Source organism: Chinchilla lanigera, unplaced genomic scaffold (assembly GCF_000276665.1).
Source record: "Chinchilla lanigera isolate Chin_1 unplaced genomic scaffold, ChiLan1.0 scaffold00094, whole genome shotgun sequence".
Taxonomy (NCBI): Eukaryota; Metazoa; Chordata; class Mammalia; order Rodentia; family Chinchillidae; genus Chinchilla; species Chinchilla lanigera.
In genome coordinates, this window is record NW_004955495.1 from 5,814,560 (window position 1) to 5,829,970 (window position 15,411).

Sequence of the window (15,411 nt, forward strand, 5' to 3'; positions counted from 1 at the left end):
GGCTGACTTCCTAGGGGGCAGGGAACAGAGCTGGGCAAGGGGTGTGTGTAAACAACCACCTTATTTCGGTAAACAAGCATTTGTTTTAAAACAAATTCGCGCAAAGATTGAGAATATAAACCAGGTACCCTGGTACTCAGGAGTCTGAAGCAGGAGGATTGCTGTGAGCCCAAGGTCAGCCTGGGCAATACAGTGAGTTCAAGGCAGGTTCTCACTGTGTAGTTCACACTGGCCTTGAACTCACTACGTAGTTGCATTTGCCACCCTGGGTCCTGAGCTTCCTCACCAGGCTGAGCTTCCTTGGGCAGAGCTGGGGTTAGGACTCGCCCGTGGTACCTCCCCCCGTCCCTAGTCCGGCTTCTGCATACCTCAGGTGCTCGATGCAGACTGGTGGTGGAGGGAGGATGAAGGGGTGAATGAGTGGGTAGATGTGTGCTGGGTAAGTGGATGGTGAGTAGACGGATGGGTGGGTGGGGGTGGATGGGTAGGTGGATGGATGGATGGATGCTGGGTAAGTGGATGGTGAGTAGACGGATGGGTGGGTGGGGGTGGATGGGTAGGTGGATGGATGGATGGATGGACGGATGGATGGACGATGGGTAAATGGGGAGGTGGATGGATGGGTGGGTGAGCAAATAGGTAGATGATGGTCTGACGGATCCATGGTTGTGTGTGGAACAGTGTGGGTGACATCGTTTCACTTTTTAACTAAGCAGATCTGTGGTTCCTAAAGCCAACCTACCCCCAACTTTCTGCTGGCTCTGCCCCTGCCCAGGCTCCTGCCGGGCTCTGTGACCCTCAGCAAAGGCCCGGCCCCCATGAGCTGTGTGCACGGTCACAGGGCAGGCTGAACCCCAGAGGCCCCAGCACCCGCCTATCTGGTCTGGAGACCCTCAGCGCTACACAGTGAGACCTGGCCTTCAACTCACTACATAGCCCAGGCTGGCCTCAGACTCACAGCAATCCTCCTGCTTCAGCCTCCCAAGGACTGGGGTACGTGGTTTATAGTCAATCTTTGTGCAAAGCTGTTCTAAAATAAAATGCTTATTTACCAAAATAAGTGCATCGTTAATACATTAGGGAGGCCATCTCTTAGCAGCACCTGTGATGTCTCACACGCTGTGGCCCGCAGTGGCCACGTGGTTAACCCCACCTTACAGAGGACACAGGGACTGGCCGAGACCACTGGTGACCACGGCCGGACATGTGCGAGCCAGGGCTGTTTCCCCGAGACCCAGGCTTGGCCGGCGCTCATGCTCAATAGGACACCCTTTCCGTACGGGGGAGGCACATATAGAACAGGTCACCGAACTCTGAGCACGGTGACCCCCAAATCAAGGCTTGGTGTGGCTCTGGGCCACATGGATGGATTGCTAAGCCGGCTAAGAAGCTAAACTGGCTTTCGTAGCCCAGAGGCAGTTCACACAATTACACTGTACCTGTCCCTGGGTCTCACCCGGTTTGCAGTATGGGGTCCTCAAAGGGGGGTCGGGTTTCTGGTGTCACTTGGGCCGGGCTTTTTGACCAGAAGTGGGGTGGAACACTGCGGAAAGGCACGCGGGCGGCCTGAGCACCTGGAGGAGCCGCTCCTCTAGGGTCCCCGGGGTGGGGCAGGGGTGCAGGAGGGTCTGTGGGAACTGAGCGACCCCCACAGCCCCAGTGCACAGCGAGGCCCTGGACGAGCCGAGTCTGCCAGCCCCACAGGCAAGGCTGTGTCCTTCTTGCCCCCACTCCTACTGGCCAGGGAGGGCGAGCGGAGCTGGGCCTAAGCCTTCCATCTTTGAGCGGGTGAAGCTAAGAAAGGCTAAGCTGCCCAGGCTGGGCTCAAACCTGTGATGACAGGTGCGCACCATGGACCCCAGCTTCACATTTTTAATTTTCTGTAACAGTCAGGACTATCTTGTATATATAAACGCTATGAACTTCTAGTTCCAGCTGTGACTTTTCTTTTTGTTAGGAACCCAGGGCCACGGCACTGATCTACACCTATAGTCCTCTTATTTTTTATTTGAGATAGGCTCTAGCTAAGTTGCCCAGGCTGGGATAAACTTGTGATCCTCCTGCCTCAGCCTCCCAGAGTGCCAGGGTGGCAGACGTGTGCCACCACGTCAGTCTGGCTTCTGTGATGCTCTTAGTGACAACAGCACAGCAGTGGTAACAGGGACCACCTGGCCTACGGCACCCAAAGGAGTGACCACAAGACCTGATTTCCTGGAACATTCTAACGAGACCAAGCTGCTAAATTTCTTTCCAGTCCCGAATCTCCTAAGCCAGGACCAGCACGTGCCGTCACCCTGCACTGCCACAGAGCGGAGAGCCTGCTGCGCCTGACACTGGCCACACAGCCTGCACCGGGGCAGGACGGGGACAGCCCTCTGCCTCCCACCGTGTGCAGCCCACAGGGAGGAAAGGCCAGGTGTAAATATCAAAAGCTACATTTAATCTTCAGATCCAACAGGAGCAAGGCAAAACATACAAACGGAGAGCCCAGCACGGCCCCTCTGCCCTCACGCCCACGTACAAAATGGCTTCATTTAAGGTGCAGTCTGATGGCAGGAGCGGGTGCTCGGCCGCTTGGATCCTGTCCTCGGCGTCCACGGGGAGGAAGGTCCTGACACTCCTGTCCCCACATCACGGTGCTTTTCAAGAAACAGGATGTCTGGGGAAGCGCTCCGTTTTCCTCCCTCCGCCCTTTCTGCTGCTCTCCAGAGCCCCCGCTGGCTGGCCGCGGGGCGTGGGGCTCTTGGCCAGTCCCAGTCCGACCTGGCGCAGAGCAGAACCCAGCTGCTTGGGCGAGTGCAGGGCACCAGCTCCACCCTTCTGAACTTGGTTCTGGGGACGGCGGGGACAGGGAGGGCCCCACACCCGTGCCCGACGCCAGGCTCTGCTGCCTGGGATTTGGGGGCGACATGCAGCATGGCGTGGGGACCGGCCATGCCCAGGAGGTTGGCCCTGCCACAAGCATCTCTGTCCTGGGGCCTGGACGAGCCCGTGGGTGAGGTAGAGGACAGACGCTGGCTCGGGGTCATCCTCCCTTGGTCCCGAAGCCCTGGAGCTGCTTCCGCCTGCTGCAGCCAGGGACAGGGAGCGCCGGTAACCCACGAGGGCCACCTCAGTCCTGTGCCGACTCCCTGGCCCCGCCCCGCCTTGGGGGCAGTGGAGACCCCACGCCACTGGGGACACCACCAGACTCAGGGAGCAGCCACCCTTTATCAAAGGAGGGAGGTGCGTGGGGCCTGCTCTGGGCCCCGGGACGGTGGTCATCTCTGCTCATCTCTCATCTCCATTGCAGTCGGGGTCCTGAACCCCGCCGGCCTCGCTCTCCATGTGGCTCAGGCCAGGCGCGCCTTCCGGACCGGCCCGCCTCACATGGACAGTGCTGGCTGCTCAGCACACCGCCCCTCTGCCGCCTGCAGCCGTGCCCCACAGGGAGGGCAACCCTGCAGGGAAGCAGGGGCAGGTGAAGCACCAGATGCCGTGGCCTTGGCCGCAAGCAGATGGCGCAAGTGACCAGGAAGAGGACCTGATGGAAGACTGCGGAGCTGGAGGGGCTGAGGCGGCCAGGCGCGCAGAGCAGGGTTGGAGAGGCCGGGCGCAGGCGGGCGAGGGCAAGAGGGCCGTGGGGCCCTGCCGAGGGCTGAGCACCATGTTGGGGGCCGGCGCGGGCCAGGCTGGTGGGCGTGGCTGTCCTGTGTCTCCTGCAGGCACCAGTGGCCCCGGCGTCGTGGTGTGGTGGGGATGGCCATGCCAGGCCTCGAGGGCTTGGAAGCCCCCTCCCTAGGCGGAGACCCCAGGCTGGGCGGTGGGGCCGGGCAAGGCCGGGTCCTGGCCCACGGGCTCTGGGGTGCCAGGGGCCAGGTTCCCGGGCTCCTGGGCAGGTGCTTCGGCCCCTTCCTCCTCCGACGGAGATGGTTCTGGGGGCTGCTCAGTGGGCAGGGGGGCCTTGGCCTGCGCTTCACCTGGAGGCTGCTGGGGGCTCGGGCCATCTGGCTCCCGGGGAGGCTGGGGGCTGTCAGCCGGGGCCCACGGTGACTGAGGTAGGTCTTTCTGCAGGAAAGAGGCTGTGGGTGACATGGGGACGAGAGCCTGGAGCAGACCCTTGGCAGGGGCAGCAGGACCTGCTACCCATAGGCCGTGGGTGGGGCGGGGGTGGGACGGGGCGGCCCTGGAGCTCTGGGTGCTGGCTCAGGACCAGCAGGAGGCCTGGGCAAGGGGATCACCCACCCACCAGCAACCCGCTCACTCCTGTGCGTGGTCACCGCCTTCCCTTGGCTTCAGGAGAGGCCCTGAGCACCAGCTGGACACGAAACTAGGATGGCCTGCCCGTCCAGGTGCACCCCGTCCTAGACAGCACCCGGTTCTCACTGTGATCCCCAAAGCCTAGCCCCGCAGTGGCCCGCCGACAGCACTGCGGGGTGAGGCCCTGCCCCAGACGAGACAGTGGCCACAGTCGGCTCCGCCTGCACGGCTCTACGGCCCCAGGCCCGATGCTGGGTTCCCGGCGGGGCTAGAGAAGCCTGGTGTCACACCAGTGGCTGTCACTGCCCTCAGAAGCAATACTGGCAAAGGTGTCAGCCCTGGGCAGTGCCTGGCCTGGGGGACCCGCGGCTCACCACCCCCCATGACCACGATCCTCAAACCAAAACCTCTCTGAAGCAGGGACGGGGCGGGGCTTAGTAGGAGTGCGAGGAGGGTTACTCAACTGTGACCCAGTTAGGGCCCATTAGGCTATTACTCCCGCAGACAGTCATAGAAACTGGTATTCACCGCAAAGCCACTGCCCGTCCAGAAGGCGCCCAGCTCCCGGCGCCACAGGGCCACCGCGCAAGATGTCACCAGCGTGCAGGGCACCAGGTAGAGCAGTGCGGGCTGGCCGCGTTGCATAAGCGCCAGCGCCACAAACGTCACCAGGAGGCCGATGCCGTAGGCTAGAGGGGGCAGAGGGGAGGGGCGGTGGGTGTCATTTTGGCCGGTGTGGGCCGGGCACCCCAGCCCCTCCTGTGGGGATGCCGTGCGCGGGGCAGGAGCAGCAGAGGAGGTATGGGAAGCAGAGGCAGAGGGAGTGAGAGCGCACACAGGCGATGGCCCCAGGTGGCCCTCTGTGGGACACCCCTCATCCACAGCGGCCGGCTGGGGTCAATCCCACTGACTTGGGTTTTGTCTGCGTTTGTTTTTGTGGTACTGGGGATGGGACCCCAGGCCTTCACGTTGAACTACATTCCCAATCCTTCTGAAATTTTATTTTATACTTTGAGACAGGACCTCACTACTACTAAATTGTCCAGGTTGGGCTTGAGCTTGTAACTCTCCTGCCCCAGAGTACTGGGGTGACAGGCACATGCCACCGTGCGCTCAACAGAGAATAGTGTGTGTGGTTCCGGTGATAAACGGGAAGGTAAACAGGAAAGAGAAAAAACACAGAGGAGAAAAGAAATACACACAGCGAACGCTGCAGAAGCCAGGACAGGACAGCTTCCCGGCATGCGCGGTACCCACCGATGGTGCTGGCCACGAAGTACACCCTGGAGGACTGCACCTGCACGTCGAACCTGTGGCAGTAGGCCACCAGCAGCCCTGCAAGAGGACCGCAGCCTCACCACGGGCCGAGGCCACCTCTCCTGACGGGCTGCTGACGTCACTCGCACCCGGAGCGTGCACCAGTTCATCACAGGGCTGGCGTGAGCCCTGCGACCCTTGGCCCAGCATGGCCTGGTTGGGGGTCACCACAGGGGACCCCGGTGGTGAGGGGGGCTAGGCTGGCCCCCACCCTCTGCACTAGGGGGCACAGACCACCAGGGAGCATGACCACAGCACAGCTGGGGCCCAGACTGGTCAGGGGCCACCTCTATGCCTCCCTCAAAGCCTGGGCGGCAGGATCCCCTCCCGTCAGAGAGAGCCTGGCCCCAGCCTGTCACCTCCATGTCTCCCAGCCCCCCAGCCTCGGCACCTGGCACCAAGATGTCTCCAAAGCCCAGGAGGGAGAAGGGCCGGTCGCACAGGGCCAGGGGCGAGGAGTTCAGCCTGGGCACCTTCAGGACCATGGGCAGCTGCGGAGAGCAGAGCAGGGCTCTCTCCAGGCCAGGGCCTGTCTGGCCTGCGAGGCCCTTGCACCCTGCCCCCACCGCCCCCATCAGACCCTGGGCTGAGCCACACAGCGGGGGTGACGCACCTTCTCGTGGGTGGCGGAGTCCGAGGGCCCGGTGGCCACCTCTACCATGATGCTGTTCCCGCTCTGCACACAAAGGCCAGGTCAGTGTGGGCATGGGGCAGGGCACAGGGCGTGGGTGGGTGCTGGGCACCTACCTTGGTCAGGAAGGGCGTGATGAAGACAAAGAAGACGTCGTAGATGAAGAGCACCAGCAGCAGTAGTGTGCAGGCCTGCGGGGAGCAGCGCATGAGGCCAGGCCCGGGGCCAGGCCTGGCAGGTGGGTGGAGGGGGACCTGTGGCGCCCCCTTGTGGCCAAGCCTCACCTTGAAGGTTGGAAGGCGGATGGTCTTCAGCATGTACAGGCAGAAGGCAATGCCCAGAGCATCCTGCAGGACCCAGGCCCACCTGGAAGGCAAGGCCTTAGCGACCTGGGACACTGCACCTGACCCCGGCTATTTGCGCAGTGTAGACTCAGGGTAAGCGTGCCTCACCCTGGCTGGGCCCTGGCCCGGGAAGGGGGTGCCTACGTGGGCCCGGCTGTGAGAGGCTTTGTGTACAAAGGGCTCAAAATATTTCCCTGTCTTCCTCCTGCCAGCTAAATCTGTTGGGCTCCAAACTGCACTGGAGCCAAGAGCACTCCGCAGCCACGGAGGCCCAGGGCAGCGCCAGATGGTGTCGGGGACCATGGTGCAGCTGGGCGGGGACGGGCGGCTCGGTGGGAGCCAGTGTGCGGCAGAGGGTGTTGGTAGAGCCACGGGCCTGCAGCATCCAAGTAGGGGCTGTGGAGTGCACGGTAGGGGACAATGGTGGCACTGGGCCAGCGTCTTCCCTGCCTGGGGGCCCCATGGAGACCATGGGCATGAGGGTCAGAAGGGTTTGCGGCACCTCCATCCAGATCAAAATCAGGGCCTGGGGGCACCAAGCCAGCCCAGGGTGAAACCGGACACAGGGCCGGCGGGGCGCCCAGGCGAGCGGTGTGGGCTCAGGACGCAAGCTGAAGCAGCCCCAGACAGGAGAACTCGGCAGGAGGTTCCACCACTGGGGCATCTGAGGACAGGGGCGGGGACCGAGGGGGCAGCGGCACTCACTGGTCCTCGTTGCGGAAGATGCCCCACACCACGCTGACGGCCACGCAGAAGAGCGCCAGGAGCAGCATGCGGGCCTGGGGGCGCTTGTGGAAGTAGGGCAGGCTGTTGTCTGGGACCCTGGTGAGGACCGCCCATCAGCACCCGGGACCCCACAGCCCCCCTGGCCCCTCCCCCCACCTGGGCCCTGTGCCCACACCTACACCCAAAGGCTCCCTACAAAGCCCTCACGTGGGGGCTGCCACCCCAGACCCCCACCAAGCCCCTATCCCCTCCTGGGGGATAGAGCCAGGGCAGCAGGCTCAAGGGTGTAAGTGTGCTCATAGAAGCCCAGCGGCACCAGCCCCTCCCTGAGGGTCCTCTGAACCCCATCTGGCATCGCTTCAGCCCTCCAGCAGCCCCAAGAGCACACCAGCTGCTGGGCTGGGGGCTCTCTCTGGGGCCCTGGCCAGTGGGGTGCTCTGAGCAAGGCTGGCCTGTAGCTCCAGTATGACCCAGTGCCTCCCCCTAGACGGCTGCTGGACAGGATGTGGGGGAGAGGGAGGCAGCCTGGGCAAGTGGGTGGGCAGAGAAGGGTCCCAAAGACAGTGCCTGCCTCTCCGCCCTGCCTCGTTCTGGGCCAGCACTGAGTGAGCGCCTGCTGTATGCCCTGAGCCACGCTGCATGGGCTGGGGCGCAGGGATCGGGCACCCAGGGGTCAGGCTCACCTGCACCCACAGCAGGGCAGGCGGCGCACACAGGGCGCCAGGCAGCTATAGAGGCCGGTGGAGGAGGCCAGGCAGAAGATCCCGATGATCACGTAGACTGCGGGGAGGAGGGAGGGCGGAAGTGAGGAACCACGGAGGCCCGCCCCCCACCCCGCCCCCAGCCCTCGCGGGACACACCGAGGTGGTCGTAGAAGTAGTAGAGCAGCACCAGCATGGAACAGCACATGACCACGAACACACAGATCATGACGGGCGTCACGTCCACCGCCTCGTCCTCCTGCTTCTCGGGCCCGTCGTCCCGCTTATGCTTCATGTACCTTCTTGGAGGACACCGGGCTCACAGGGTGCTGGGGGGCCCCGTCCCCCGCGGGCAGCTCCCAGGCAGTCGCTCCAGCGAGCACAGTGCGCAGGCCCAGCCCCGTCACCAGCACCTACACTTTTCCAACCCTGTGACAGCTGACCCCTATGTGGGCTCCAAGGACCGAGCCAGGAACCCCAAGTCCCCAGGAGGGGACCCCGCCCGCCACACCCCACTCCAGTGAGCATCTGACGGGCACCTCGAGTGCTCCGGCTGGGCGAGGTGCCCCCCAGCGGTGCACACACGGCCTGGCACTCACCTCCTCACGTCCCGGCTCCCGGCCCAGTAGCCCCCAAGGGCGACCGTGCCCACCGCCATGATGAAGATGATGACCATGTTGTAGTCCAGCACCGGCTCACTGGGGGCGTACAGCGCCACCCGCACCTTGCGGCCGAAGCTCTGCCGGGGAACAGGTGGCTGAGCAGGGACCCTGCCCTCCTCACCCCGCAGGCTCCGCCCCACCAGCAGGCTGAGGCGGGAACCTGCAGGTCCAGCCCGGGCCACCACCCTCCTTGGGGCCGGGGGCAGCATGGCTGGGCGCACCTACCCGGAAGATGTCCAGAGCGTCTCTGTGGCTCAGCAGGGCCACGGGGATGCCGATTTCCTCGTACTGTGTCTTGTTGCCGCCCGGAGGAACCTGGGGCCCGAGAGGAGGAGATACAGGGGGTCACCCCACAAGGCCCGGACGGCAGAGTCTATGCAAGACGGGGGCAGGTGAGGCCCACAGGTCCCGGTCCATCCACACCCCAGGCCACTGGGCCCAGGTCAGGGTAACAGCCACTGCCAGTGCCAGGCCGCAAGTGGGGGTTAGGCAGCCACGGGCCAGGCTGACTAGGGGGTCCAGAAGTCACCCAGGGCCCCATCCAAGGCCCTGCTGGATTAGGGCAACCCCTCCCCACAAGGCCACATGCGAGGTGATCCACAGCGAAAGCCAGACCACCCCGTGCCTCGTGTGCCCCTCACACGCCCACACTCGGCACTGCCGCCGCCATACCAGCTTCTCCTTGCTGACGATGAGCAGCCCACGGGCCCCGCTGCCCTGCGCCAGGCGCACTTTCTCGTAGAAGGTGCAGTTCCCGCGGGCCACCAGCGGGATCTGGTTGCTGAAGCCAGCAGCAGGGAGGTCGCTGGGGGAGCAGAGCAGGGAGGATGACCAGTCACCAAGCTGCAGGAGAGACTGGGGGGCGGGAGGAGGGCGTCACAGAGGTTCTATGGCCACTGAGTCACCAGAAAGGACACCGTGACACACGCCAACCCTCCAGCACTGGCACAGGCCAGGGAGCTTTATCCTGAGGCCTCCTGGGCTTCGGGAGGGGTGGGCCTGGCGTGACAGGGGTGGGGCGGGGACCTGGAGCTGTCCCTGAGGATCCTGTGAGTGTGCAGTGGGGTCGTGGCCGTGTCCCCCGGCCGTGTCCACAGGACGGAAGCAACAATCCCTGTCTGCCAGGACTTCTCCTGCCCGAGGCCTGGGGGGGGAGGCGAGGCCCAGTGCCACCATCCAGAGCGCAGCCCCGCTCTGGGCTCACAGCCTCAGTGCGCTGGGAGGCCTGGGAAGCCCCCTGCTACCGCTGTGCACTCACTGGAAAGCAAGGCCACCCCTGGCTTGGGCCCAAGTTGGGGAGGCGCTGCCGGCTGTGTGTGGCCTCAGGAGAGCCCAGCTCCCCTCTGGGTGCACAGCCGGGCCTCAGGAGGCCCCAGCCAGCATCCAGCGCCATCCTCCTAGCCCCGCGATCCCCATCACAAGACCAAATCCGCCCCCAGCAAGCACAGGGCAGCACACGAGGTAGGCAGAGCCCCGTTCTCACAGACCCCACGGCCCATGCCCGGGGCTGGTGGCAGGGCAACCTGCACGCACACGTGACAGCATACACACTTGAGCACGAGCCGTGCACCCACACACTCACACTGACACACAGTCGCACTTGCAGAGAGGAAGGGACAGAGATGACAACTGTTCGGAGGATGGGGCCTTCCCAGTCTGTTACAAACATCATGAAGGCAGAGGCAGGCACGGCGAGGAGCAGGGCTGTAGTACCCTGGGAGGGAGGGCAGTGCCGAGAACAGCGGGGCGCGTGCCTCCCTGCACCCAGCCCTGGGACCCAGACGCTGGCACAGAGCAGCACAAATGGTACCGTCGGCGGTGGCAGGCCCAGCGCACTCCGGGTAGGGCTCCTCTGACCCCAGCAGGAGGCAGGCCACAGCACTGGGGAGACTCACCGCCTTGCCCAGGTCGTGCGGGAGGTGGGCCCACTGGGGGTTGTACAGGATGCAGTAGTCCTTGCCTCTGGCGACACCGGTCTCAGACACCACGTGCACCATTCCATACTCACAGGCCACCTGCGGCAAAGACAGGGCAGTCAGACAGGCCCCAAGAGGCACGGGATGCCCTAGGGCCGGCGTCTGTGTCCACAGCGTGGCTGGGGACATTGTCTTCTCCCCGATACATTTATGGCTGAGGACGCCAGGAAGGAGGGGGGCAGGGACGAGCGTGACTTCCGGGGCAACTGGGGCTGGGACCACAGCCATGTCCCGTCACTCTGGACGGGGTGGCACGAGCCCGTGGGCCTGCAGCATCAGTGGAGACAGGAGGAAACTGGGTGCCCTAGGAAGCACCTCCTGCAGGGTGCCCGCAGCTCCATCCCCAGCCCTGGTGGTCACTGTGTGGGGTAAGGTGGGAGGGGCAGGCAAGGTTCCCATACCCCAGCAGGTCTGACCACAGGTGGCGGTACAGCTGGTCATGTGACCAGCCCATGAGGGCGCAGATCAGGGGAACCCAGTCCAGCACCCCATCAGCTCCCAAGCAAGTGGGGCAGGAAGTAGATGCACCAAAGGGGCCAGGGGCACCAGGCACAGGGGCGCGGCGGGAGCTGCATCTCTGCTGGAAGAGGGGGCTGAGGCCTCGCAGCAACAGGGTACACAACTGGCTGGCCATGGCAGGGCCCTCAGGGCCGCCTAGGTCCTGTTCCCTCCCATGCCCCTACCCAGCACCGGCCAGCCAGGACAGCTGGCCTGGGTCCCTCCGTGATGACCCAGCAGGAAGCTGGGAGATGCAGAGGGGCTGTGAGGGCCCTCAGCACACACAGCTGGGGACCCACCAAGTATGCGCTTGCACCAGGGCGGAGGCCCTCTGGGACAGGGAGACCCCGGTGTGGGACCACAGGCTCCCGCCTGCTGACTCCGCCTCACACACCTCCGGCCTGGGCCTCGCCTGGCTCCTACCACATCAGGCAGAGCTGGATCCAGCTGCCCTGCCATCCTGACAAGGACACCCTCAGCCTCACAGGGGGCCAGGGGGCCTGGCCACGCCCAACTGCAGAGGGTGGGGGTCCTAGGCACCTTGGCCCCTGCCTTGGCCTTCTTGGGGACAGAAAGCCCATTTGCACCCTTGTTTGCTCCTCCCATGGGGCTGTGAGCTCCTTGGAACGCTCTTGGTGTCCCCTGAGGACCCGCACACAAACAAGCAGGCAGTGCCGTTGGCCTGACGACACATGGACAGGCGCCAACCTGCACCCTGCTGGCGAGACCAGCACTGCAGGTCCACGATGATGTCACAGCAAGTCCCCTGCCCAGCAGGTGGCTATGTCAGGCTGGGGCAGTGAAAGGGGGGCTCTGACTAGGCCCAGGATGCCCAACTAGCCTAAGAGCATCTTATCTGAGGCCCTGGCCACCTGCAGGTGGCAGCGTGTGAAAGCCCGCGGGCCCCTGGTCCCCACGGTCCAGAGCTGACGCAGGCTGCATTCTGAGGGGCACAGGCCATCCCCAGCTGCTGTTCCAGGGCCCCCTGCTCCCTGAAATAACGACCCGTGAGCCTCCTGTGGCTGCTGACTGTGTCCCGGGCACCTAGTTGGGGCAGCTGAACAGGGTCACTGTGAGCAGCACTCAGCACCACAGGCCAAGCCCCAGGCGGCCCAGAGCCCCTGGCTAACACTTTCCTCTCCCACCTCCTGGTCCTGTCCTGGCCCAAAACCTCTCCCAGTGTCACCTCCTCCCCCTCCTGCAGGTGCCCCCACTGCCCTGCCTGCAAAGGGTGCCCAACCCTTCCGACGGCCCACCCGAGGCCCAGTGCCCCGGCACCTGCTGGGAGGCAGACTATGGGCCACACAAGGGCTGGAATCCAAAGTCCTAACCCCACCCCTCTTGTGTCTGTTAATAAAGTTTTACTGGAACGTGGCCAAATCTTCTCCTGTGCAGAAGGCGCACGGTCTGCCCCCACAGCAGGGCAGCCGCAGCAGCAGGGACCAGGGCCGAGCCAGCAGCGCTGGCTATCTGGCCTTCCCAGAAGACACAGCCCAGCCCTGTCCCACGATCTGGGCTATCACTGAAATGCCTTTTGTGTGAAACAGAAATAGATAGAACCACTTCTCTTCAAAAAGATCACTTAAAGACACAAAAGCGCCTTCACGGGTATTCTCTCCCCATAATCTGCAAAACTGGTTTTCCATTAAAAAAAAAAAATTACCCTGCGCTTTCCCCAGCCACCAGGCAAGCACCTGCTCCCTTCGATGGGCGCTGTCCCTGCTGCGCTAAGAAACAGGGAGGAGGTCCCCAGCTCAGAAGCAGGAGCCCGGGGGTGAGGACCACCCAGCGCTGCTGCCTGAGGCCGACACAGCCGCCTCTGGGGCTGCACAATCACAGAGCACATGCGACACTTGTGGGGAACCAAGCCTCAGAACCACAACAGCGTGCAACTCTGCCAGTGCGGTCCCAAAACCATCATGGGGAACAGCCGCCCTCCAAGGGGTCCCCAGTTCCAGCGAGGACCAGGCTGCCTGCCCAGGCAAAAGGGTGGGGCACACCAGGGGCGTCCACACTGTCACCATCAGCTGACTAACAGGTCCCACTGGCAAACTCGCCCCACATTCGTCCTGTGGTGACGGGGAGGCAGGTACAGCAGCTGAAGCCACATCTCCTGCCCAGGGTCCCCACGTGGTAGCACATTTAGGACTGTCACCAAGCAGCCCCTGCCCAGAGAACAGCTGCTCCCATTCTTGGGCACCTACTTCCCTCCAGCCCCCACCTCCCAGTTTACAACAGATTCCAGGAAAAGCAAGAAGCTGGAAGCCGCTTCCTCACTCCACTCTCGGGGCGAAATGCGAACTCTGTCCGCCCAGGACGAAGTCCGAAAGCCCCAGCATCCCGAGCCTTCTGCCGCCTGGCTTGACCTGTCCAGCCTGGGCCACAGCCTGCTCCACCCTTTCCCTCTCCCAGAGCCACTCCCTGGGCCCCCTGCTCTGCCCCCTGGCTGAGGGGGAGCCCCTGGCCTCACTCCCAGGTGAGCACAAGGGCACCCTTTGCAGGGCCATCTTTGGGTCGGGTAAGCTCTCCTTGGAAGCGTTAAACCACTCTCCACACCAGCCCTAGCCAACTCCTCACCTTCCCCGAACAAATCACCAGCTTGCACCTCCCGAGCCCGCTCCCGCTGCCCACAACACCATTCCTCTCCCACGCCCACCTGGCAAAGTCCTGTTCATTTCAGAACACCCATGTCACTGTTTTTAAAACCCTCCCGGGGGGTGAGGCGGAAACTCTCCCGGGGAAACTGAGCCCCAGCCTCTGCGGTGTCTCCACAACGCTACAGCCATCTCTCTCACCTCCCCTTCAGCCACATTCTCTGGAGAATGCAGAGTCCCTTCGGCAGCTGAGCAGACCGGTGGGGAAAGTCCAGGGGACTGGAGACAAAGCCGCGGAGCTGAGGGGTTTCCCACACTGCCTCTGAGGGTAACGGAACAGCCAAGACTGGAGGGAGACCAGGGACATTCCAGGGTGACAGAAGAGCGTGGACAGCAAGGGACCTTCAGTGAACCTCACTGTCCAGGAGGCAGCTTCCAGGCACCCAGAGGCCTCAGGAATAAAACAGGAAGCAGCTGAACCTCTCACAGCTGGATGTGACAAGACCTGATGAGCTCGGCAAAACACCATCTGCCGGGTCAAGAACGGACTTGACGTGGGGGAAGAGGGCACAGGGAGACGGCTGGGAGCAGCTGCTGGGAGCAACCACAGAGACGGGGTGATGGGCTGCACAGTGGAGGACGGGAAGGAGGCTAGTGTGGGAGAGGTGTCTCATACTGTACACACGTCTGTCATCCTAGCACTCGGGGAGGCTGAGGCAGGAGGATCGAAATTTTGACCCCAGCCTGGACAGCTTAGCAAAACCCTGTTTCAAAAATTTTTAAAAAGGCTGAGGATCTAACTTAGTGTGAAGTCCCTGAGTTCCATCTCCAGTTAGAACTAACTGTAAGGAAGGGTCAAGGTTAAGGGGGGCATTTGTAGACTTCAAGGGGCCTCACTCCCTGACCTGCAGATCCCAGGAAAGAGGCAAGATCTGAAACCCTACTGTAGTTCTGACAGCGTGCCTCAGCTACCCCGGGGACCGGGGTAGGCCCTGCTAGCCTGTGACGCCCTTCTCACTGACGGATCCACGGCCCCCACATCCTGTCCAGGACCCCCAAACTACGAGACGCTTATGCCCCCGTCTGCAGAGGGATCACTGCCGCTCAAAGCCCAAGGTCAGGAGTAAAAGACAAGGGGCAGGGGCTCGACCCCATTCCGGGTTTGGGTTCTTGGCTGCTCCTCAACGCGGCCAGGTTTTGGGGAACACAGCAGACACCCCTCTGGGCCCTTGCGGCAAGCCCTGGGGTGGTGACCTAGCTCGCATCGTGCCCATTCCGCAAAGAGGGGAAACTGAGGCGCGGGGGGACAGCTACCTGCCCAAGGCCACAGGAGGGGGGTCCGTGGCGGCAGCTGGGGACCCCGAAACCGACAAGCATGACGCGGGGCGGATTCTCGAGGCGGGAAGAGGGGAGCGAGGAGCCAGGAACAGGCCCGCAAGGTCACGGCCAGCTCCCGCCGCTCGCGGGGGGCGCGGATGCCGGACGCTGGCCCCCACGCCGGGCCGGGCGGGGTCCCACGCGTACCCCGGGACCGGGGGACCAGCACCCACAGCTGCGGAGCGGTCACGGCCAGCGCAGCCCTCACCTGGGCTGCGAAGAGTACAAAGGCCGCTCCGAGCCGCGCCAGCGCCGACGCCGCCATTCCTGCCGGTCCCGCCGCAGCAGACAGCGGAGGTTTCCCAGCAACGCCCCGGGGCGCCGCGCCGCGCAAGCGCTGCGCACG

General features: G+C 63.7%; 1 protein-coding gene across 4 annotated transcripts; it reads right to left on the reverse strand.

The window, feature by feature from the left end:
• Positions 1-2,419: 2,419 nt before the first annotated feature.
• On the reverse strand, positions 2,420-15,379 carry Sppl2b (signal peptide peptidase like 2B). 4 transcript variants are annotated; one of them, XM_005405904.2, is made up of 15 exons: positions 15,274-15,379; positions 10,516-10,635; positions 9,293-9,475; positions 8,846-8,935; positions 8,558-8,697; positions 8,118-8,257; positions 7,941-8,037; positions 7,237-7,353; positions 6,472-6,553; positions 6,304-6,378; positions 6,170-6,232; positions 5,948-6,047; positions 5,497-5,574; positions 4,768-4,928; positions 2,420-4,047 (listed from the first exon to the last, which is right to left on the reverse strand). In XM_005405904.2, the coding sequence occupies exons 1-15, from the start codon at positions 15,328-15,330 to the stop codon at positions 3,778-3,780; spliced, it is 1,773 nt and encodes a 590-aa protein (XP_005405961.1). In that variant the 5' UTR covers positions 15,331-15,379; the 3' UTR covers positions 2,420-3,777. The 4 variants fall into 4 exon arrangements, with proteins under 4 accessions (XP_005405961.1, XP_005405960.1, XP_013360683.1 ...); XM_005405903.2 differs by having other exon boundaries at positions 8,118-8,260; XM_013505229.1 differs by having other exon boundaries at positions 3,959-4,047; positions 4,704-4,928; positions 8,118-8,260.
• Positions 15,380-15,411: the final 32 nt, after the last annotated feature.